At 34.1% G+C, this 25128-nt stretch overlaps 1 protein-coding gene across 1 annotated transcript in view; it reads right to left on the minus strand.

The window, feature by feature from the left end:
• Nucleotides 1–20800, minus strand: part of LOC144333268 (uncharacterized) — a 51538-nt gene extending 30738 nt beyond the window's left edge. The window contains exons 1-5 of the mRNA XM_077956517.1: nucleotides 20754–20800; nucleotides 20643–20671; nucleotides 18897–19019; nucleotides 7552–7692; nucleotides 3098–3223 (exon numbers count right to left, since the gene is read on the minus strand). Of these exons, the coding sequence (XP_077812643.1) occupies nucleotides 3098–3223; nucleotides 7552–7692; nucleotides 18897–19019; nucleotides 20643–20671; nucleotides 20754–20800 (466 nt within the window). The remainder of the gene's footprint in view (nucleotides 1–3097; nucleotides 3224–7551; nucleotides 7693–18896; nucleotides 19020–20642; nucleotides 20672–20753) is intronic.
• Between the last annotated feature and the right edge of the window lie 4328 nt (nucleotides 20801–25128).

Below are 25128 nucleotides of genomic sequence, written 5' to 3' on the forward strand. Positions count from 1 at the left end.
CTGCATTAGAATGGCCTGTTTACACTTCTTTCTCCTAGTCTTCACTCTTAGCTTCTTGGGGAAAGACATTGTGTATTTTCTTTCATTCTATCACCCGTGCCTTGGTAGATATTTAATGAAGTAAATAAATTCATGAAGTAGAAATTTAAAAAAATAGGAAATTGGCTTATTGTGGACTCTGTCCAAAAGGAGGAGGAGGAGGAGGAGGAGGAGAAGGAGGCGGAGGAAAGAGAAGAAGAAGAGGAAGAAGAAGAAGAAGAAGAAGAAGAAGAAGAAGAAGAAGAAGAAGAAGAAGAAGAAGAAGAAGAAGAGTAGTAGTAGTAGTAGTAGTAGTAGTACTCGTTTAGAAAGATGTCTCATAAATTATACAAGGGTTTTCTTTTAAAGTAATCACAATGCAAATGGCTATAGGATGGTAGCCATTTTCAATATTCAATAACAAAGTAATTCCCCATTGGAAAGTCTTTTTATCTAGCATATACGTCCATGTATTCACCTCTATCTAGCAATGGATTGAAATTCAGAAAGAAATATGGTCTATATAAATGTACCCTTTTTTTCCAGTATGATAAGCTATGTGACCTATTTATATATTTTGATGAAGTGAAATGGAAGTACATTGTAGCATGACTATGTACTTCATTGCTTACAAAGCAAAAGACATATTTATTTTTATCTTTGTTCTCTTTATTCAAGTTCTTAAGGTGTCCAGTGACTATAACAGCTGTCATAAATATACTGACAAAAAGATCTAGTAGTGAGTGGTAGACTTCATCTGGCAGCACTTAAAGTGGCATTTAAGTAAGCTATGTTCTATTTCCTGGTAGACCACAGGACTTGAGTAATTTAGGTATCTTATTATTAGGTTGGTGCAAAAGTAATTGTGGTTTTGCCACTAAAAATAATGGCAAAAGCAGAAATTATTTTTACACCAACTAATAATTAAAATTGTTTTATTTGCTCTTTTACATAAACATTTTTACTTTTACTACTATAAATAGCTAGCCAATCACAAATGCTTTTTTTAAAAACCATGTAGAAACAAGCAGATTTTAAAAATCTAACAGGAATGAAGAAAACATGGTATCATAAATTGAGCCAGCAATGCCTTCAATTTTAAAATGAAAGCGATGTTTGTTTAGGATATTATAAAGCATAGTCTCTGAATTGAATCTTAATCTCAAAAGAATAATAATTGGGCCAGGCATGGTGGCTCACACCTGTAATCCCAGAGCTTTGAGAGGCCTCAGTGAGCAGATCACTTGCAGCCAGGAGTTTGAGACCAGCCTGGCCAACATGGTGAAACCCTGTTCTCTTCTAAAAATATGAAAAAACCAGGCATAGTGGTATGCACCTCTAGTCCCAGCTACTCTAGTAGCTGAGGCAAGAGAATTGCTTGCACCTGGGAGGCAGAAGATGCAGTGAGCTGAGATCATGCCACCATACTCTAGCTTGGGAAACAGAGCAAGACTATGTCCAAAAAAAAAAAAAAAAAAAAACCAAAACAAAAAACAAACAAACAAAAAAAAAAACAGAAAGAAGAAGAATAATAATTGCACTCATTTAGAAAGATGTCATTAAAAATTATAGTCATATGGCAAGAGTAGCTTAAGTTAAACTGGCCATACCTAAAATTCTAGCTAATATGCAGGATAATAATATTTGGGATAAAGAGAAATGACCTTGGAGACAAAACTCTTGGATCGCGTTTCCCCTGATCTGTTACCAGTGATGTAAGTTTCGGCAAGTTCCCTCTCCCATGCCCATCTATAAGATGGACAGTCTGGAGGGTAGGGACTTAGGACTTGATGGCCTCTAGAGGTCCTTTTATCTTAGAAAGCCTTTTGTAAAACAAAAGATTTGTTGTGAGACAAAAAGATCTTGCAAAAAATTATTTTACTCTAAAATGTCAGATGAGGTTTTTAATCAGGGGCCAAGAGAATAACTGGCCCATGGATCCTCAGCAAATTTATCACTATGTAAAAAGCTGAATAGAAGACACAGACTAGGATTATGGAACAGTGACTGTTTTGCTCCTGTCGGTGTTGTTTCGTGCATAGGGAAAATCTGGAACCAATTTCTAGTTAATTCATACTCTTACCATGCTGGGGAAAAAAAAATGCACAAGGAAATCAAAAGTGCAGAGAGGCATGTCTTTCCAAGAAAAAACTGGTAGTGACCAAGAGTGGAAACCAGTCTTCTCAACCCCTGGGTCTTTACTCTAGAGGCTGCCCTGTATTTTTCACTGGTAAATTATAATACTTGTTATTGAGTAAGGCTTATGTTGGCAAAAAACAGAAAGAGTTGATGGGTGGTTGATATGTTATGATGTTGCTATATGTAATGGTTTACAAAATCAATTTTTATGAATCATATCAATATGAGCCATCAAATACACCATTTTTTTCTTTATCATTTAAAAAGAAACACTAGGCTGCTGCTAGTCAGTATCATTTTTCAACATTTATCTGATTAATAATGACCTTTCTGGTACCCCGTTGTAAACTATACCACAAGCTGTATATTTCCATTCAATGAGAATCTGGCTAGGGATTCAAAGATTTATTACAATAGAATAGATTATATGGAAATATAAATAGGCTAGTGGTCTTGAGATTTCATGGGGGAAAAAATTTACCTCACATAAATAATGTGCATGAATAGAAAACTATTCACAGAGGTATTCTATAGTAGACTAAATAAAATTTATAAATTATTTTCTCAAGGTAAAAAAAAAAAAAAAAAAAAAAAAAGTCCTCCTTGTGAGATGGCCTATATCACAGCATGCTAGCAAACATCAACCTCCACTGCCAAGTAGGATTTAGTAGGGACAAGTCTTGTACAAGTAGTGTGTCGACAGTCAACCCATATGGATAGATGAAGTGCCAAATTAGTTTGGAAAGCAGAGTAATGTCCAAAGATTAAGTAAAAGATAATTTGTATTCTAGTCTTTGTGGCATCAAACTCTGAATTCATTTACTATTGCAATAATCAGATCATCAGCACTAGGAAAGTTCAGCTCAGTTCAAAGCATTGACTTGCATTTTTATGAAGACTAACTTTGGAGATTTATGTTTATATCCAAGCAAAGCTTTACCTGCACAAGTTTGATTGGATTCATCTTCATTGCTCCCACAGTCATTAGCTCCATCACAAAGCCATCTCTTGGGGATGCAGCGATTATTCTGGCATTTAAACTGATCATCAGGACAGCTATGATTGACTAGGAGGGAGAGGGAAGCAAGTTTAATTATTTAAAATTGAATAAAGTTGTGAATGTTTTGAATGAGTTACAGAAAAGTTACAGTAATAATAATATTACAGTACAATAAATGCCATAGATTCTGTCATTCATTGCCTTATATTTAATAGCAAATACTAATATCCACTTTGTTAAAATGTAATGCTTTTACAGAAAACATCAGGTAATTAAATCGTAAATAAAAGGAAATGTATTGTTTTTTATGTCTCTGTTAAAACCAACTGTATGGCTGGATGTGGTGGCTCATGCCTGTAATCCCAGTATTTTGGGAGGTCAAGGTGGGTGGATCACCTGAGGTCAGGAGGTTCGAGACCAGTCTGGCCAACATGTTGAAACCCCGTCTCTACTAAAAATACAAAAAATTTAGCCAGGCATAGTGGCGCTTGCCTGTAATCCTAACTACTCAGGAGCCTGAGGCAGGAGAATCACTTGAACCCGGGAGGCGGAGCTTGCAGTGAGCAGAGACTGTGCCATCATACTCCCGTCTGGACAACAAGAGTGAAACTCTATCTTAAAAAAATAAAAATAAAACCAACTGTATCACTAAGTTTGTTTTCTCATTCCTTATACCAACTGGAGACGCCACTTAAAAATTTTTATCAAGAACATTTAAAATTAACTTCAAATTTTAATGTTAAACATAACAAGTATGTATTGAAAATAATTTAGTCATATATATTAAAAATATTTTTTAAACCACATAACCATTCAAATATTTCTTAACATACTAAATAAGCCTACATTTATTACTCTCTGCCCAGTGTTTCTTGGGAATGGAAGGAAAAACACAGAAAAGAAAAATGCATCACTTGTGACCTAGAGTTGATGTTAACTATGAGATTCTGTATTATTTTAAAAACAAAACCCAAAAAAAATCATCATGACTTTTCTTCCCTAGTACAAACAAATAAACATGCAACCACAGAAAATACTTAGGAGGTGACCAGTCCTCATCTGGGAAGCAGTGCACAGCTAAGGATTAAATGTCCAATATGTAAGCACAACAGGAGGCCCATCTTAATGTTAACCTTCTATGATTATTTTTCCTGCATTCCAGAGGCTAACCTCCTAACTGAATTGGCATGCTCTTCAATATGTTTCACAATTTCAACACTGTGTTTAGGGTTATTTTCTTTATGCCCAGTAGTTACACTTCTGTATGATAAAAACAAATGTTTATATTCGTTTTACTGAGAATTTGAAAAAATGTCATTTTATCATGATATCATGTTTGTTGCATAGCGAATGTGTGCAATTCCAGTTAGTTTCTATAAAACATTTTTTTAAAGTAGCTTTGTTGATAAGTGGTTTTATCACTTTTTAAAAAGTTTTTATTGATGTTTAGTTAAAAAAAAAAAACAGGGATAAAAAGCTTCATATTCTCTGGTATTTGAGCATGATTTACATTTTCTACTCACTTCAGGGACTTTAGCAAGAATAACTGCTGAGAAAAATAAAAGTCATCTGATGTAGTACAGAGCCAACAATTTAAAGTACCAAGATTCATATGCATTCAGTGAGGCTTAATCAAGGACTTTTGCAATTTTCACCAATAAAGTAATAAACGGGAATTCAAACACCTTTTGGTTTGGAGTTGAAACACTGAAGGAACAGAAAGAATAACAAAATTCAAGGCTGCAGATTATGGGTGTTTAAGATTTGAAATAATCCTCTGAAATTACCTATGTAGTATTAGAATATTAACCATGAAATCGCAGAAATAAAATGTTGTTCAGCATCACTGCAATGCTTAGGGAAAATGACATAGTGCTGGAAGGTGGTCAGAGGTGTGTAACTGCTTATTGCCTCACTTATCTAATTACCCACTCATCCATGTGCCAGGCCCTGTGCTAGACGCAGAGACTACATAACACTACAACATAAGGTGTCTTCTCAAGAACATATTAATCTATGAGATGCCCCGAATAAGTAAGCGAATAATTGCAATTTGGTTTGGCAACTACTATAATAAAGAATTGTACAGGAGATGAATGTTTAACTCCAAACGACTGTATTGAGAAGATTTTTTGATAGTCAAAAAAGATTTTCCTAAGAAGGTAATGGTAAGCTATGTTGAATTCCTTAGACAGAAAACAGTCAGTGCAGTGTTGCAGAGGAGAAAAACAGGACATGTTTTGGAGATTTATAGTTCAAGTTGATAAAAATAAAAAGGCAAGTGGATGCATAATACACCAAAGACTAAAAATGTAAATACAAGACAGAGCAGGAAGTATTGTATATGTGAGTCAATGGATTATAAAATTTGTTTTTTGGTTATGCAGTTATTGAAATTATAAGAATAGATATTATTCTATAAATATTGTTCTGAAAATAGTGTGGAAAGTGGGCTACAGTTAAGGGAGGATTAGTGGCAGGCATAACAGAAAGCCATTTTCTGAGTTAATCTAAGGTGAAAGCCTATTAGCCAATAGAAATTGAGAGGAGGTAAACATAAAAAATTAATTATTTAGGAAGTAGAAGAAATAGGATTTATTTATACAATTGAGTGTGGACTATAGGTAAAAGAGAGTTCTCAAGGAAGAAAAACAACAACAACAACAACAACAACAACAAAACATGGCTTGGGTGATGGAATGAAGAGTGATGACAATAAGATAAAATGACTGACTAGAACTTTTAACACTCTAACAGTACAAATGCAATGTTCCCTCTACCCATAGAAGAGGTCAGTTTTCTTGTTAATTTACTAGAAAATACAAGAAGGAACCAATACATGAATATTATGATGAAGTATTTGCACTATTCTCAGGCGTTTCAAGTTGACTACAGAGGAAGCTCATATATAGGGCGCATTCATCACCGCCACAAATAGGCTGGCGCAAAGGTAATGCGTTATCACAAGAGACTCTTCACACTCAGTTACAAATCAAACTCCTTGTTCTACTCTTTCCTCCCTTTTTACTACTGCACTTGATTGATTAGTCTTAAAAGTAATAATAAGTAAATAACAGTTCTGATTGTGAGTCAAGAAATGAGGCAATTAATCACTAAATAATACTCATTTATGTAAATTAGTAGGGCAAAAATACCCTTTACCCTCAGATGAAATGTTCCTCTCACTCCAAAACTCTTGACAAATTGTATCAATTTAGTATTTGATATTTTTGGGGGGATTCAAACTTTGCAAGACAGATATTAATGGGGCTGAAAATAAGAAGTACATAATGTGGAAGTCAGGGCCTGATTTTAGAAAACACAGTCTTTATGCATTTATTATAATTTATGTATTATGTATTAGTATACAATTTGAAAATATTTTTTAAAGTTCATATTCTTGAGATTTTTGTCCTAAAGCATTAATGTTTGAATAACAAAGATGCCCAGACTAATTTTCCCCATTCTTAAAAAAGATCTTTAAAACTTTATTTGTATATTCTTAGTTTAAAAAAAAAAGGAAATGAAGGACTGTCAACTGATCTCATTAGTTCAGACCTAAACCTTTTCTTTCATTCATTTATTGAAAGGAAAAAAGTTTTAAAAACAATGTACTTAGGTGAAGTAAAAAGATCAAGGATCACTTTGTTCAACACATGCCTTCTTTTCATATAAAATATTTTATATCTCTCAAAATCACTTAGCTAGTGACTCTAATCAAACATATTCTCAAAATATTATTTAATGTATTTCCCCAAATGTTTTCCTAACATGTATGTGAGAAATTTTCCTGTGCCTACTAGCAACGTGGAACTATTCTTATCCCAGCAGATGATAAATAATTAAACATAAGCCAAAGAGGGGAAAATCAAACCTTGATTTCTAAGTGCCCATATGTGTTTTCTACCACGTCCTGAGCCAGTGAAGCTATATAGTAACACGTTCCAAACCATGTCTGTTTCCTTGGATCTTCTTCAAGACTCTGTTGCCAAAGAGCAGTGGAGTGGATTGTGACCTTCTGTACCAGTAATTCTGTCTTGAGGGAGTTTAAATTGATTTTCCACATCTTTAAATTCCAAAATCCAAAGAATTTCCCTATAGCAACCTCTGTCAGTGGCGTGGTTGTGCTCATATCATGGAATATAAAAGGAGAAAATTCTTAGAGCAACTAAAATGATAATATGAAGGATGGAAAAGGATGAGAAAAACTGCTTTGAAACTATGCAAAGTAGGCAATCTATGGTCTACTCTTTATGCAAAAGGATGAATGAAAAATTAAACTAAGTTCAATTTGCATCTAAGATATTTTCAGATTTTCACAAACTGCCTAGATAATTCACACACTCAAAGACTCGGGAAAATACAGTTTTTAGGTGACTTGAAGGAGAACATACAGCAGTTTACTGAGTCCTCATCACTTCCGTCTAGGCAATCATCGTCGCCATCACATTTCCACCGAGCTTGGATACAGTGTCTGTTTTTGCAGCGAAATTCTCCAGCTTTACATATGCGAGGTAGTGCTTCTCCAGGGTTAACTAGAGTTAAAAACAAAAAACAAAAACAAACAAACAAAAAACAAGATAAATGAACAATGCTAGCTATAGTCAGTCCATGAAAATTTAAATCTTGTCGAGTTTGTTTGTTTTAGATTCCACGTATCAGTGGGATGAGGTATTTGTCCTTCTCTCTCTGGCTTATTTTACTGAGCACAATGTCATCCAGGTTCATCCAAGTTGTTGCAATTGACAGAATTTGCTTTTTCTAAAGGCTGAGTAATATTCCATTTTATATATATATATAAATACCATCATATATATATATGATGGTAGGTAAGGGTGTGTGTGTGTGTGTGTGTGTGCATTTCACAATTTCTCAGTTGAATACACAGAGAATAAAGTGGTAGTGGAGAGGAAATGAAGAGATGTAGGTTAAAGAGTGCAAAGTGGCAGATTGGTAGGATGAATAAGTCTACAAAACCAAGGTACAATACAAAGACTATAGTTATAATAGTGCGTTAAAATATGCACTGGAAATTTGCTGAGAGTAGACTGTAGGTGTTCTTACCACATACACACACTAAAGAGTGACTATGAGAGATGACGGGCATATTAATTAAGCTATAGTAAGCATTTCACTATGTATATTAAAACATTATGTTGTACACCTTAAATATATACAATAAAAATAATGTTCTAAAATTTTACAGGCTTTAAATTCAAAAATATGTGATACTTATAAAGCTTACTATAATTGAACAGACACACAAATAAATTTTGCTATAATAACAAAATATTGTCTCATTTAACTTAATGGAAAATATAAAATATTATGGTGACAGCCATCTTTGAGAAAAAGAAAATTTTAAATTTTTCTGACAACAAGTATTCTACTAGATGAATATTGATCATGTAAGTTGGGATATTTGTGCCATATAAAACTAAAACACTACGGAGAAGTGAAGGGGAAAAATCACTCAGGGCACATATCATGCTGGAAGAATGTAATTCTCTGCAAGCCCGGATGCTGGAACTGCTTGTTTTAACCTGAAACCAGTTTTATTGAATAGCTACTGAAACAACCTGCTGCAGCTCTAAAGCTAGTTTTACTCACTTCTGTCACTCACTGGAGTTTGTGAGCTCCCCAAAACTTTAATAGTGCCAATAAGCTTTCTTGCAAAACAATGTGCACCATTTCTGCTTTCTAGAAAACTTCCAACCTTCTCTTTGTTTTTCGGCCATATAGAAGATCATCTAGTCTGTGGGTGTGCCCCAAACTGCAATTATTACTTCCCAAATAAAACAGTTTAAGGAGAGATGTATCTTTGTAAGATGTATTTTATTTGACTTTTAACAACTAAGAACTTGGAAGATTTATTTTAAACAACAACAATGTTGACCAAAGTAACAACATTAACAACAATAATACAATACCACTTTATATTTATGCTGAGTGTGCAGTTTCACTTTTCAAAGAGCTTTTATTCATAGTCTTAATTGATTATGATAACCTATAAGGCATATATGGCAAAGAATTTTACTACCTCCACTTTATAAATAAGTACACTAAGAATTAAAATAAAAAGACAATGCAATAGCACACAGCTTTGATGGCTATAATCACCTTGCTGGTCTGCAAGTAAGAGAAAAACTCAGGCTACTTAAGGGTTCTAGAAGTATTATGTTAACCAAAAGTATCTCTTTATGTTTGGGAATCTATGAAGTGTTTTTCTTCATATGTTCCAGGTTCTCTAAACAAATGTTAGGAATTTGGTTAAGTGGGATTTATTCACAAACTGAGTCTTACTCTTCTGTATCTAAGTGAATTAAATAGTCTAGAAAGAGAAGAGAATATGTGGCAATCAATGGTTAAAATAAATGATTTGTGTTTCATGTATTGTGAAAGGATAGAGGGGGGTGTGTCAAGGAGAATCAATGTAAACAATGTTACGTGGCCTGCTGTGGCATGAGGGATAAAATCCTTTGTGTCTAATCCAGGAATCGTGTGTCTTCTACCAGAATCCATGAATCTCAGGCTAACATGCTAGCTTGCAATCAGGGTAAAATCTCAGATTCTTTATTATTCTTGACATAATATACATTTCTTTTTAAATTCTTAGTTCTGATTTCCAAATTATCCCAAGGCATAAAGCATCATTAATTATAATAATTCTAGCCCCGCCCAAGCCTTCCAGATGTAATCCGTAGTTATATCACAAAGAAACCACATTATCAATGCAGACTATCGGGTTTGTTTAGGTTCATGATAACAGTCTAGCTAGCAACATCGACTATAAAGAAAATATTTAATGTGCTATGTAGTAATCTAGATAACATAGCAGCTTAGAAGTTCAACATGCATGGTCTTTTCCCTGGCATTAAACAAGGTGACACTAGATGGCAATGTCATTTATCATTGAACCCCAGCCGACAGCAAGGAAATCTACCAACTTACATAAGATTGGTATTCTTTGTCTACCTTGAAAAAGTCTCTACAAAACATTTGTTTTATAATTAATTTTAACAAATTATGATGTCTCCACTTGAGGAGCTTCTTGAATGTAGAAAGAATAATTTCACATACAGAAAGGAACAATACCTAGAACAGAACAAGGTGTAGAGTTTATGCTCAAAATTGTTTGTTGGCTGATTACTGGAATTAACAGAGATTGGCATTATTGTAGTGAGAGATTCTACTCGTGGGGGCTGTATAAATCCTTCAGGAAAACCACAGCCCTTCAACTGGCTAAGCAGTTAATTCTCTTCTTTTATCACCCAAGGACATGGATAAAGTTGCAAAAGACAAAAAGATAAAACACAAAGACAAAAAGATAAAACACAAAGACAGAGGGATATGTAGACAGAAAGAAGAGAGACAAAGTTCCACCTACATTCAAAAGGGTGAATATATAAAAATCCATATACATTATTTTGTTCCAATGCATAATGTGACTGAATCTATATAGCACTTGGGTGTTTGAACACAGCCAAAAATTACTTTTAGTATATTAACAAATGCTGGAATTGAACACTTTACTTCAGAGTTGTGCTTTCAACTGTGTATTTGAAAACTGATACAAAACCTGTAATTCTACTGCCAGAACCATTTCTAGCAAAAATTCTACAGTATGATCTCACCAATAAGAAATTGACAAAGTAATAAATAACCCTATAATTTAACCAGGATCAAAAGTAAAATAACATGAATCATGGTATACTTGTCATGGAACTATTAGTTCTTACACATCTTGTGGTACCTGCTGTGAGAATAATGAAATCAGAAGGCTTATGCATGAGTCTCCAAGGCACTACAAAAGAAAATATGCATTCCAGAATTATTTGTCTTTGGCAAAAACCGGTTGGAGTTAACGTCCAGGTCATAATGATGGGAAGTAGGAAATACTGTTTAAAAACTTTTTATTTATTTATTTATTTATTTATTTATTTATTTTAGTTTGGATTATCTGAGATTGGGAACTCAGCTCAGCTTCTGGACTCAAGGCATATTCCTGACCTTAGTTTAATAACCTGTGGTGTGCATGAACAAGAGCTGATGCTTCTGACTTTGCTTTTTCTCTTTTCAAACACAGTGTGGTGATCTATTCTAAATTAATTTTTCCCTCAATTGATGCATTGCTGTCAACTGCATCAGAATTATAACTCAGTCATAATAATATTTGTCCTGGGACAAAAAATAAAATAAAATGTCTTTCTATTGTTTCTACTTATCTAATATTGCAAAATATTTTTGTTTATTTCTTCATTTTAAGAGTCCAGAATCTCTTATTGCCTCTTTATTTGAGCAGGGAGAGAGAAAAGAACCAAAAAGAAAACTTGAAGTTGTGGTTTGCTGGATCTCTTTATATAAGCTTGCCTATACCCGAAGACTGTGTGAAAAATGCTGTTATAGGTTTAGATTTTTCTCCTTTAGATCATAGCAGTATGACCTTTCATTAGATAGAGTGGTCTTCTGAGCAGCCAACCTAAGTGGTACATAATCTTCTGTGGTTCCCATGCACAGAGGGCCATAAATATTCATCTGGATGGGCTTCTAAACTTTTTACTGCCTTAAACTTTTTACTACAGATTAGACTGCATATATCCTAGAACATAAGACTTGTCACAGCCAAGCAGATAAATGGTTCACCATAGTGAAGCTCTGTTTCTTGACAGAGGAATATATCTGGAGCTCCAGAAAGGGATAAAGGTCACAGAGTACCATTGACACATAATTGTGCAATGCTGTCCCTTGGATAACCAATGTTTCTGCAATGTTCAAGTTGCTCTCCTGGGAGAAAGGCACATTGAAAAATTCTGTCTTATTTTTAGGCCACTAAAGAAGAATTAAAAGAATTACTGTTTCTTTACTTTAGACAAAATAATCTTGCTGGAGATTTTTGATGTTGTTGTTGCTAATAGTGACTCACCGTCTTTGGAATCTAACTTACTTTTTGGGATTGTTCATGTCCTTGTTTATTAATATTCTGTGTTGTGATTTTTTTCTCACAAACATGTCAAGAGAAATACAAAGTTTGCTTGGTAATTGATCACCTAGCTTTACACACTTTCTCAGGGGTAGTAAGTTCCAAGTTACTATGCTACACTCGACATCATTTCTAGTTGTGAGAGGATTTGACCGTGACAGACAAGATTCAAAAAGACAAAGAGTCCATCCTACTCTCCTTTCGGATTCCTTCCAAGCATGGCATTAGAATTCATCCTTAATCAATCATGTAGCATGTCAATATTTTTCTGTTGGGTACATGTCTTTTCCGGCATAGCCTTGTGTTACAAGTTCATTGAGAAAGAGTCATTGGTGTTTAGCCTAGCTTAAACATTTGCCAGTGGGTTTTTGTTCATTTGACGTCAGTTTAACAAGGATGACTGAAACCAGGAAGATCATGTCACAATGGCTGCAACTTTGTTTTGCTTGTTTGACTCAGATTACACAGTTAATCCAGATAATTCTAGTTCACATGACTATAACCTAGCCTGAACTAAATCAGACATCCAGAAGAATCAACACTAATGAGAGGTTAGTGGCATACTGATATTTACTATGAACTACTGTACTCAGCAACCATGAATTCCACTTGCAGTTGTCTGCAGTTTAATTTTTTCATATGCAAACTAAGGCTAACATATCTTTGAAAAACCTTTACAATTAAATAAAAAGGAACTGAAATAATTTATATAAACATACTTTATGTTCTTTCTTTGCATGAAATGAGTTATTATATTATTCCCCTTAATATTTCCTAATACATCTGAAGGGAACCTAGGCAAGTTGCAGGCTATATGAGAAGATATAGCAGAATTTTTAACAGCCAAATGCAACTACAGAATCTCAAATAAGAACTTATTTTTTGTTGATGTAACATTGTTTAGTGCAATGAGTATAGACAAAATTCTCTTCTCTCTTTTCCCTTTTATTGCATTGGGGTTACCTCATCTATGAATTATAGATATTAGAAAATGAGACCAACAGCCTCAGAAAAAAATTTCTCTAACTTTCACCAGGCATAAAATCACATGTGTACTCTGATAACAGATTTTCTAACATCAGCTTTGTAAACAACGTTGTATATAGTATTTTCTTACAAGCCAAAGTCATTTAATTTCTATTTACACCAAGATATGCAGTGGTAGCCTGGGTTACTTAGACATAAATACTCACCTTTGTTTGTTGTTTTTTTTCTATAGTTAAGCATCAATCTGAATCATTTCAAGTGCTACTGAAGCATGTGCTCAGCTAGAGTTCTTTTAAGATATTTGTATCTGTGACTTCCAAGAAACTACTGAACATGTTTTGTTGTTTTTGGTTTGGCAGTTTTGGCAAGGAAGCAATTACATAAGACAGAATAAGGATGAAAGGTCAGAGATACAAAAAAGGAGGGACTGATAATCACTGCTGAGGAAAAGCAATACTGGAAACTCATTTGTGGATCTAGAGAAGGTGACAGGAACATTTACTTAGTTACTTATTTATTTATTTTCAAGATGGGTCTTGTTCTGTCACCTAGGCTGGAGAGCAGTGGCACATACAATCACATCTCACTGCAGCCTCAACTTCCTAGGCTCAAGAGAGCCCCTGCCTCATCCTCCTGAGTAGTTGGGTCTACAAGCATGCACCACCATGCCTGGCTAATTTTTTTCTCTTTTTTCAAGAGACAAGGTCTTACTATGTTCCCCAAGCTGGTCTTGAATGCCTGGATTCAAGCATACTTCCCACTCTCAGAGTGTTGGGATCACAGGTGTGAGCCACCACACTTAGCCAGACAGGGCCATTTCTAATATAGTACAGTACCCAAGCAGATATCTCTGTGTGTCCTCTCCCACCGTGATATTTAAATACAGGTGAACTTTGTTAAAATAAACATCAAGGACAAGCTTGATCAAAAGACCAGATGCAACTATGAGGTGCAATAGTCAGTGAAGTATAAAAGTGAGCAATTAAGACAATTTTTCACTCTTAGGGTCTTAAGTGGATGTGAGGAGAAGCATTTGCCATTGACTTGGTGATACCCAAAATACGGCATAGGAGGGCTTTAGATGTGTCTATTACAAGTACAGGTGGAGGTGCCACAGGCTTCCCTCCTCAGGGACTAGAGACTAGATTAAGGGTCAGTGTATACCCCAATGAGCCTTGATTCCTACATTCCACTTGCACTGTGGGCCAAAGGAGCAAGCTTTAAACTCACAGAGAACTGATTTGTAACTCATCTTTCATTTTCTTTACAGCCACAGAATGTACATGGAAATAGGAAATTGATATAAATAATAACAATTCATTTAAGTCATGATAAAATCTTTGCAGGATTTTACTTCCTAGATTTTTTTTAGTGACAATTCTTTTTGTTTTTACTTCTGCTTGTCCCAGCTCACTTTTATACTGATAGTGTTTTTCCTCTCATTTTTTCTTTTCCCTGTAGTCTACAATGCTGTTTTTTTTCATTTATTCATCAATCTATCGATATCTTTCCTATATCTATATCAATATAGATGTGTTCACTTAAAAGCAACCCATACATTTTTAATGGAGCATAAGAATGAAACTAAATAGGAAATATAATTTGAAGGCCAATGATCCACTAATTATGATCCACATAATTGAAATTAAAAACCTAAGTAGAAAATTTTAACCTCAAAATACTATGCAAATATTAGTACCTGATGAATGCAAGTCCCCTCCCCCTGTAACTTATTACAATGATAAAGAGCAAGAATAAAAACTTACCAGATCTCTGAGAGTTCGGCCTCTTGATCATTTTACTGACATTATCATAAGGGAATTTTCACTTTTTACAAGGCCAATATAACTAGATTTAAAAATTCATTCATGAGTCCTTCTAAGTTATGCCACTGGAAATTGAACAAGCCTGTCCATCTTTAGGTAGACAGAGAGATCCTTTGCTCCTGCAGCACAGACTGTAAGGTCTATATACAGTTATATATACAGACCTTATAGTCTGTATATAACTATATATATACACACACACACTATATATAGTCTGTGTGTATATATATGTGTATATATATACACACACACATATATATATATATCCTTTGCTCTTATTTCTTCCAAAATAAGAGCACTTTTTGTGCTACCTCCCATCTTTAAGAGGAAGTTTATGGGTGGAGCAAAGGCATGATGAGACCTCGTAGAAGTCCCTGAAAGCTACTCCGTGTGTGCGTGTGTGTGTGTGTGTGTGTGTGTGTGTGTGTGTGTTTGCATGCATGTACATTTCATCTTTTCAAAATGTCAGAGTCATTCAATTGGGCTAGCAGAAAATTTCATTCTATGCCAGGAAAACAATTTTAAAAGACTCATTGGCAGAAACTGAAAAATTAAACTAGCAAATGTACACATAAACCATATCTTTTCTCCCAATAACTAAGATAAGATTCAGCCTAGCAGCCAACTTGGCAGACTTTAAGTTGTTCAAAGTCATGCTTAATCCCTGCTGGCAAACTGTGGATCTTGATAGGTTTCTTTCTTTTCTGATGATAAACAATAAAATAAGAATTAAAAAATAATACCACAGAATAAAGAAACGGAAACAATCACCTGGTGACTCAGAGAAAGTTTACCTCTGAGAACTATCTTCCACAGAAATCAACTTACAGGCAATTTACAAAGTTTCATTATTAAAGAAGAAAAAAAAACCTTACTAGAAAGGTAAAATTCATATTTGTATTCTGAAGTATGTAATTATAGAATACAATAGGTACAAACTTGTAGAATTTTAAAGGGAGATTTTGCTCAGCCAAGAATTAATATTCAGAATAAATGCTGTTTACATAAAAAGGCAAAGGAGGCATATTTGGAACTCAACAATATATACAGTCATCCCTCAATATCCAGGGGGGATTGATTCCAGGATCCCTTGTAAATATCAAAATCCATGGATACATCCTTTATATAAAATAGTGCAGTGTTTACTATGACCTACACATATCCCTTCATACACTTTAAATCATTTTTAGATTACTTATAATACCTAATGCAAGGCAAATACTATGTAAATAGGTTCCAAATTATATTGTTTAGGAAATAATTACAGGAAGGAAAGTGTAAGTGTTCAGTACAGATGGTCCACTGTATTCTACATAGTCTTCTTGAAGAAGTTATTTCAAGATATATTCCATCTATCCTACACACAAGTGAAATGAATAAATGAAGAATGGAGTGCTAAAATTTTAAGTACTAAGCAATACAAGTAGTGAAACGCTGATCTAGGCCTAAAAATATTGTACAATTGATTAACAAACTAAATATAAATGTCAAAAATATTTTTTATAAAAAAGGACTTATTTTTTGGTAATTCAAAATCATATTCTTGGTCAGATATGCTAATTTTATAATAAGTGAAAGTGAAGAAGATGAGAAAAGTAGTAGAAAAGAAACCAAAATTCTCATGTCCAGTAGTTGGAACTCAAAATAATAATAAAATAATTTAAAACTGAGGGTATTATTCCAAATGCCCAAAGAAGATGTAACAGTGTCCAATTGTTACGTCTAAAAGACATAAACTGTATGGTAAAATACATAAAAAGCCATAAATGGTAACAGAAACAGACAATTACCTATAACAATGCATCATAAATACCAAATGTCAACTAAAAAGAAAATAGTTTGAAAGGCAGTCATTAAAAATTATGTTTACAAAGATATTTGGTTACATGATCAGATGCTTATGCTCATATTAAGTAAAAATGACAGAATTTGGGATCTAAATTCCAAATGTTCTACTTGCTAATTATGTAAACTTGCAAAGTAATTAGCTTATAAGTCTAAATTGTACCTTATAAAATGAGATGGTGATATGGTTTTGCTGTGTCCCCATCCAAATTTCATTTTGAATTGTAACTCCCACAATTCCCACATGTTGTGGGAAGAATCCAGTGGGAGGTGATTGAATTATGGGGGCAGGTCTTTCTCATGCTGTTCTCATGATAGTGAATAAGACTCATGAGATCTGATGATTTTAAAAACAGGATTTCCCTGCACAAGCTCTCTTCTCTTGCCTGCCACCATCCATGTAAGATATGACTTGCTCCTCCTTGCCTTCCATCATGATTGTGAGGTCTCCTGAACTATGTAAGTCCATTAAACCTGTTTCTTTTGTAAATTGCCCAGTCTTGGGTATGTCTTTATCAGCAGTATAAAAATGGACTAATGCAGATAGTAATAGTATCTTCCTTACATAGTTTTTGTAAAGACTAACAAAAATCACAAACTGTTTTACAAAATGCCACATCCATACTAGTGTAAACATTCACTCAATCTTACCTACAATTATTATCATTAATAGTAAAAATAAATCCCAGTGATATATCACTATAAGAAACTGTATTAAGATTTCTTAGAGGTTTATTTCTGAATACTGGCATTATAAGTGGATTCTTTTATTTTTAAGATATTTTCTTATATGTCTTAAATCCTAAATATCCTTTTAAAAATATATCTTTTCTACATCAGAAGAGATAAGATGTTATCAATAAACTGAAGTTCTTTTTATTACACTTATTCTTCCTGTCTCACAAGAGACAATCATTATAAATGATAAAATAAATACATGAAATGTTTATTCAGCAATTTGTGATGGTTAATTTTATATGCCAACTTGACTGGGACACGGGGTGCCCAGATGTTTCATCACACATTATCCTAGGTCTGTCTGTTAGTGTTCTTTGGATGAGATTAACACTTGAATTAGTAAAGTGAGTGAAGTAGACTTCCCTCAGGCATGTGGATGAACTCGCTCTAATCCATTGGCCAGAGTGGAACAAAAAGGCCAAACCTGCCACAGGCAAAATAAACTTCACCTGCCTGATTGTTTGAACTGGGACATCGGTTTCTTCCTGCCTTTGGACATAAACTGAACCATCAGCACTTCCTGGGTCTGAAGCCTGCTGACATTTGGACTAGATGCACACCATGGGCTCTTGTGGATTTCCAGCTTGCCATCTGCAGATCTTAAGACTCATCGGTTTTTATAATTAAACAAGATCATTCCTTACAATAAATCTCTCTATGTATTATATACATCCTATTAGTTCTGTTTTTCTAGAGAACTCTAACACACAACTCAAGATTAAATCATTCTCAAAATGTTACATAGTTCTCAATATACACATAGCATTGCTGGTGTTACTGTGCTTAAGGGACACCATATGTGGTAGAAAGAAGAAATTGCAAAAGTCATATCAGAATAATAAGATGCAGTAAATTGAGAAATGTCAGCAAAAGTTAATAAAATTGCTTTTAACACAGATCAATCAATCCAGTTAATTCACTATTTGAATAGTCTGTAAATTCCTTACAAGTCTTTTTGCCTCCCTCCTTGCTCTTCACCACTTAATATAGATAACTGAATCAGGAAGCCATTTAAAGTCATTGTAGACCTATGTCGTGTGTCAACATACCATCTGTCTAATCAGCGACAATGTATGTTTAGTTGCAACTGCTTAAAGTTCTCTTACTCTTCTGTGGCATATACTTATTTACATTTTTTACTAAGTCACACATAGCAGTGAACTCCACAAAATATTATCATTGTCAATATTCCTCTGTATATTTGAAATTAATCAGTTAATAATTTATAGTCTAAAAAGAATTATATCTAAGTAATGATCTGAATTTCTCGTTCCAAGTCTCATTTTAATTCCTTTAGTCTCTTTTGCTTCTAGTCTCCAGAAAGAGCCCAATAAACAATAAGGGTAACATGCAAAGAACTTACATGTGCAAGTTGTCCCATTTACATCCAAAAGTTGATTATCAGCACAAGCACACACCCGGCCTCCTGGGATAGCCAAGCAAAGCGTACTACAGCCCCCATTATTTACTCGGCACATATTGTCACCTGCAAGAGGAGGAAAGCAAATGTGTCAGAGAACTCTGATTCACTTTCTTTCCAGGAGGTGAACATAGATGTAATTACATACACATATATGTGCTATGTATATTATATATTTAGTAATATAGTCAGGATTTCTGCCGAATCATAACTAAATTCATTCATGTTTGAAAATATGTGATGCATTGGTAGATAAGGATAAGTTTCTCATTAATTGGAGGAGATAGAGGTCTGAGTGAAGTTAGGTACTAGGTGAGGAAAGAGAAAGAACAGAACGGTGTTTGTCTTGGATCATTTTCCAGATTAGGCCTATTGTATTCAGGTCTGAGTTCTTTGGAAAGTAGACCACTGGCTCTCAGAATGTGGTTTTGGAGCCCCAGGAAACAGAAAGCAAATGAGTGTGGGAGCAAGGGTGGGGTATTCTTTTCTCTTGTGCAGTATACACCACAAAGTCAGTGTATTGAGGACTCCAGGAATCACAGGACATCTGTAAAGACTCAAAAATGAGCAGCCTTGCTGGTATAAGGTGAATGCCCAGTTCACAAGGGTGAAAGTGTTCTCCCGGTGGCTCTAATGAGCAGAGGAACGAATGAGGTATACGATAGACATCAATGAAGCAGGCATGAGAGGAAATTCACAGAGGTGCTATTCACGAACCTATGTCAGGCACCCTTGCAGACTCTCAGATAAAATTGAGTAATTATGTTTAAATCAACAAGTAATAATTGTTCATAGTCATAGTGATATTTCAGTAAACATAATGTATAGTAATCAGATCAGGGTAATTGGCATATCCATAATCTCAAACATTTCTTATTTCTTTGTGTTGGGAACATTCAATATCCACCTTCCAGGTATTTGAAACTATATATCATCATTAACTATAATCATCCCACAGTGGTATAGAACCTTGGAACTTATTCCTCCTATCTAGCTGTAATGTTGTATCCTTGAACAATTGTAAAGGTGTTGGTACAAATAAATACAATTTAGATTGCCAATTCATCTTACAGGTTGGAAAGGAAAGGAAGAAAGTGTATTTACACTTGTGCATCACTTAACGATGGGTATACATATTAAGAAATGTGTAATCACATCATTGTGCCAACGTCATAGAGCATGCTTACACAAACCTAGACAGTAGAGCCTGCTGCGCACCTAGACTACATGGTGCTAAAAAAATGTTAGCTAGATGGTCGGGTGCGATGGCTCACGCCTGTAATCCCAGCACTTTGGGAGGCCGAGGCAGGCGGATCACGAGGTCAGGAGATCGAGACCATCCTGGCTAACACGGTGAAACCCCATCTCTACTAAAAATACAAAAAATTAGCTGGGCGTGGTGGTGGGCACCTGTAGTCCCAACTACTCCAGAGGCTGAGGCAGGAGAATGGCGTGAACCCGGGAGGCAGAGCTTGCAGTGAGCCCAGATCGCGCCACTGCACTCCAGCCTAGGCAACAGAGCCAGATTCCGTCTCAAAATAAATGAAAAAATAAATAAAAATAAAGTTAGCTAGAAAAATATTTTATGTAAAAATGTCATCTTTAAAACATGTTTAAGTGACTACTTTTCAAACACAGTGCTAAAAAATTGTATACCTGTATATCAAATATTGCTTCTGGGCTACAAACCTGTATACAACATGTTATGGTACTGAATACTGTAAACAATTATAACACAATGATAATAGCATTTCTGTATCTGAACATACACAAGGTACAGTAAAAATACATGACTATTACCTTATAGGACCATCACCATACGTGCAGTCCATCATTGACTGAACCATCTCTATGCCACATATGACTATACTTACCTATAAATGTGTCAAACTTTAAAGAGAACGCAACACTAGCAATACAATAGGTAATATAATCGCAGGGTCATATTACTCTATGTTGCAGTTTGTTCAAAGTATCAATAAATAACATTTGGATTATATCAGAAGATTTTACTGAAATATTAAAAATAGCGAGCTTTTAATTACCTAGAGCCATACAATAAGAGAATAAAATGATTAAAGTGCAAATACCAGCAGTGTGATTAAAGTGACAGACTAGGTGGTAATACTGTGAGCCTCAGAGGTTGGATGTGCTATGTGGAGGATAATAAGACGTGAGAAAAGAACTCTAAAATGCTCCTTCATGCAATAAATATTCAATACATTACCACAGGTTATCATTGAGTGCCCACTGATCAGAAAAAATGACCTAAAGTATATTCTCATTTCATTATCTTGAAAAATAAATTTAATTCACTGTGTTTATAACAAATTTAAAAATACATATGAAAGCCAAGAAAGCTAATAATTCATGCTACAGTATCAATTGCTGAACTCAGAGGGTAAATAAGCCTAATAGAGAGTTTTTTAAATAGGAAATGCATAAATGCTTTAAGCAGCTTCCAGATCAGGTCATGTTTATTCCACGATCATGGAATAAAAATGCAATGCTTCATAGAATGAATAGTTATTCTATGTTGTACACATTCTGTACAGGATGAAATAGTATATTTAATATTTTAGGAGCATTCAGATTCTGGAAAATTAGAATTAATTCAATATATTTTGAGAAATATATAAAGAATTTAAGCAGTAGGAAATAAGGAATTACTGACAACATATTGAAATGTTGAAATTATATGCTAAATATATTCTTTAATTCAGTGGTTTGCCTCATACCATTCTAAATGAATATGAAAGTACTTAAAAATAAATTAGCATTATTCAAACTTTGAAATATATTTATTTTCTGTTAATACTACATATTAAGAGAGAGGAATTGGTTATTTGTTCTGTCATAATAGAAATGCAAAATCTAAATTAATTTGAATAATTCCGTATCTCTCCTCTGAAGGGCTTAGATCTTTTTTATTTTAATAGTGACCCAACATATATATATATATATATATATTTTTTTTTTTTTTTTTTTTTTTTTTTTTTTTTTTTGAGACGGAGTCTCACTCTGTAGCCCAGGCTGGAGTGCAGTGGCCGGATCTCAGCTCACTGCAAGCTCCGCCTCCCGGGTTCACGCCATTCTCCGGCCTCAGCCTCCCAGGTAGCTGGGACTACAGACGCCCGCCACCTCGCCCGGCTAGTTTTTTGTATTTCTTAGTAGAGACGGGGTTTCACCGTGTTAGCCAGGATGGTCTCGATCTCCTGACCTCGTGATCCGCCCGTCTCGGCCTCCCAAAGTGCTGGGATTACAGGCTTGAGCCACCGCGCCCGGCCGCTTGACCCAACATATTTTTGAATTTCATTAATATGTTCCAGACAGAGCTCATATGATAGTATTTTTTGAAGTTCCGAGAACTAGAAAAATATTTTATGTAAAAATATCCTCTTTAAAATATGTTTTAATGACTACTTTTCAAACACGGACCTATATATTAATTAAAATCATTAACATATTAATAGCTGTTGTTAATGAAAAATTAGAATCAATCCCAGAGCTAGTTACTTTACATATATATTATATTTTATTCAATTTTTAAAATAAAATTACAAGGAAGGTTTTTTCCCATTTACAGGTAGGAAAACTGAATATCTGAGCAACTAAATGACTCTTCCAATATGTAGAAATAGGAAATAATTCTTATTAAATTATCATTTATTTCTAGATAATCATTATGATTATATTTATTTATAAATAATTAGAAATAAGATTTTCTCTAAAATTGTGTTCTCAAACACTAACTTATTTATATATATTAAAATAAAATTAGATCAGAAAAGACATACTAAATATAATATACCAAAACCAACAAAAGTCTGTTACTTTTAGGAAGCAGATAGTTTTTAAAAATCAAAGATGCAAGGAATGCAAATGAAGAATAGTTTTCAATATCTAGTTGAAGATGGATGTTTGGCTTCATCAAAAACTTTGTCTTTTTTTTCCCCAATCTTGTATCTTCCAGAAGCAAAATTATTCTCCACCTTACAAATAGTGCACAGCATAGAGTGTGTTTGATAAACATTAGTTAAATAAATAAGTGGTGAACGTAACTTTTAGTTAGTAGTTTGAATGACAAGAACAATCATTTGGAGTGCAGGCACAGGTATAAGTTTGTGGATAGATAGAACTTCCAAAGAATGACAGTAAAGACACAAATAATATGTGAAAACATTTCACAAACCTACATTAACATCTTAATGTTTTTAGACATTAGCAGTTTAACTTTTGTTAATAAAGTATCTTTTTTTGAGCAAATGAGAGAATATAAAAATCAGCACAAAGTAATTCCATTGTTTCAGGCTTTCTTTAATCTGAATTTTCTTGAAAATTGAATAAAGAAAACTTGTTTTCTATATATGTCCTGGACTCTTGACTTCTCAATGTCTTATCATAGGCAAAGTGAGAAATCTCTGAAGTTAATATAAAATATGTAAACCTATGGAGATTCTCTCTTTTTTTTCCTAACTAATGTAGGGATATTCGAGCTTGTAGTTTAGAAGGGGCAGTAGATATCTCATGTATTCCAAAAGTTAGATAAAGGCTAAGAGAGTGAGATCCCAAGGCCAGATGAATTATGCATTTAATCTAGTATAATTTCAGAAGAATTGATTTTGATCGATGTCAATCAATCTGAGGCAAGGATTAAATGTTTCTTACTTTTTCTTTCTTTCAAAATCAGATGCTCATTGAAGACTGTGTTTATATTTGACTTGCTCTGAAGCCACTTACATAAGTGTGTGTGTATAACTATATTAAGAGACTCCTTAAATTTTGTTTTTTTGTTTTTTTGTGTGTGAATATCTCAAAAATGGGAGATTTAAAAAGAAAGAAAAATTTTGTGATGATGGTCCCATCACCAAATCGAAAGGTTTTTATTGAACCTATAAAATAATGTGATTAATAAATGTCATACATTAAATAAAAACTGCTATGTCTCTTATATTAGTCCTGTATAACCTAAAATCTCTAAATCTTGGATTCTATAAAAGCAGTCAAGGGAAGTTTTATATTAAAAATATACATTTGAATACAAAACTCATCAGTGATAAAATTATAATGATCAAAGAAGATTCACATTCCTTTTCTTCTATCTAAAAGTATAGAAGATATATAATTTTGGAAATTAAATTGGCCACACAAATTAAACACAGAAAAATACTTTCTGGTCAAATGAATCTGAATCTGAATCTCAGTTTAATCCCTGGCTCACTGTGTTTCTTGAGGGCCAATGGCTACGTCTGTCTGATCCTTGGGTTTCTCATACATAAAATATAAATCAATAGTATCTATTTTAGATATATGTTGTGACAATTAAATAACAATGCTTAATCCACTTCCCAGTTTTAATAGTTACAGCTATTTCTTAGTTAATAAATGTATTCTATTTGTCATAAAATAATAGGATACATTTAATCAACCCTTATTAAAATATTACTTAGTTTTGATTATCTCATTCCCCACAATGTACAGAAAATCAAAGTGTGCTTTTGAACCTAGAAAATGAAAAGGAAAGACAATTATTTTACACAATTGCTGCTCTTTATATGAGGAATAGCAGAAGAAAGCTTTAAAAACTTGTTCCAGATATCTAATGTTAATGAAAAAGGAAAGCTTATAAATTTTACCAGAAGAAATGACAGTAGTATCTGAGAAAAACATCCTGACACTAAATCCCTAAGAATTACTTAAGAATTCTTTCCTAGAGGTACCTTTCTGTTTAGTATGTTATGTATTTATATCTACCTTCCTGAAATTCGCTGGTATATTCCAAGTAACTTGACAAGTCTTTTTTGTTCTAGACAGAGTTTTGCTCTGTCACCCAGGCTGCAGTGCGGTGGCACATTTTCGGCTCAAGGCAACCTCAGCCTCCCAAATTCAAGCCATTCTCCTGCCACAGCTTCCCGAGTAGCTAGGATTACAGGCTCCCACCACTGCCCCTGGCTAATTTTTGTATTTTTAGTAGTGATGGGGTTTCACCATGCTGTTCAGGCTGGTCTCAAACTCCTGACCTCAGGTAATCCACCCACCTCAGCCTGCCAAAGTGCTGGGATTACAGGTGTTAGCCACTGTGCCTGGCTGTTGACAAGTCTCTTCTAATGTGAGGAATAAGGGGGCATCTGATCAGTTGACTAATGTTCTGACAATGAGTCTAAAATATTTAGAT

The sequence above is a fragment of the Macaca mulatta genome, chromosome 12, assembly GCF_049350105.2.
Source record: "Macaca mulatta isolate MMU2019108-1 chromosome 12, T2T-MMU8v2.0, whole genome shotgun sequence".
NCBI classification, from domain to species: domain Eukaryota; kingdom Metazoa; phylum Chordata; class Mammalia; order Primates; family Cercopithecidae; genus Macaca; species Macaca mulatta.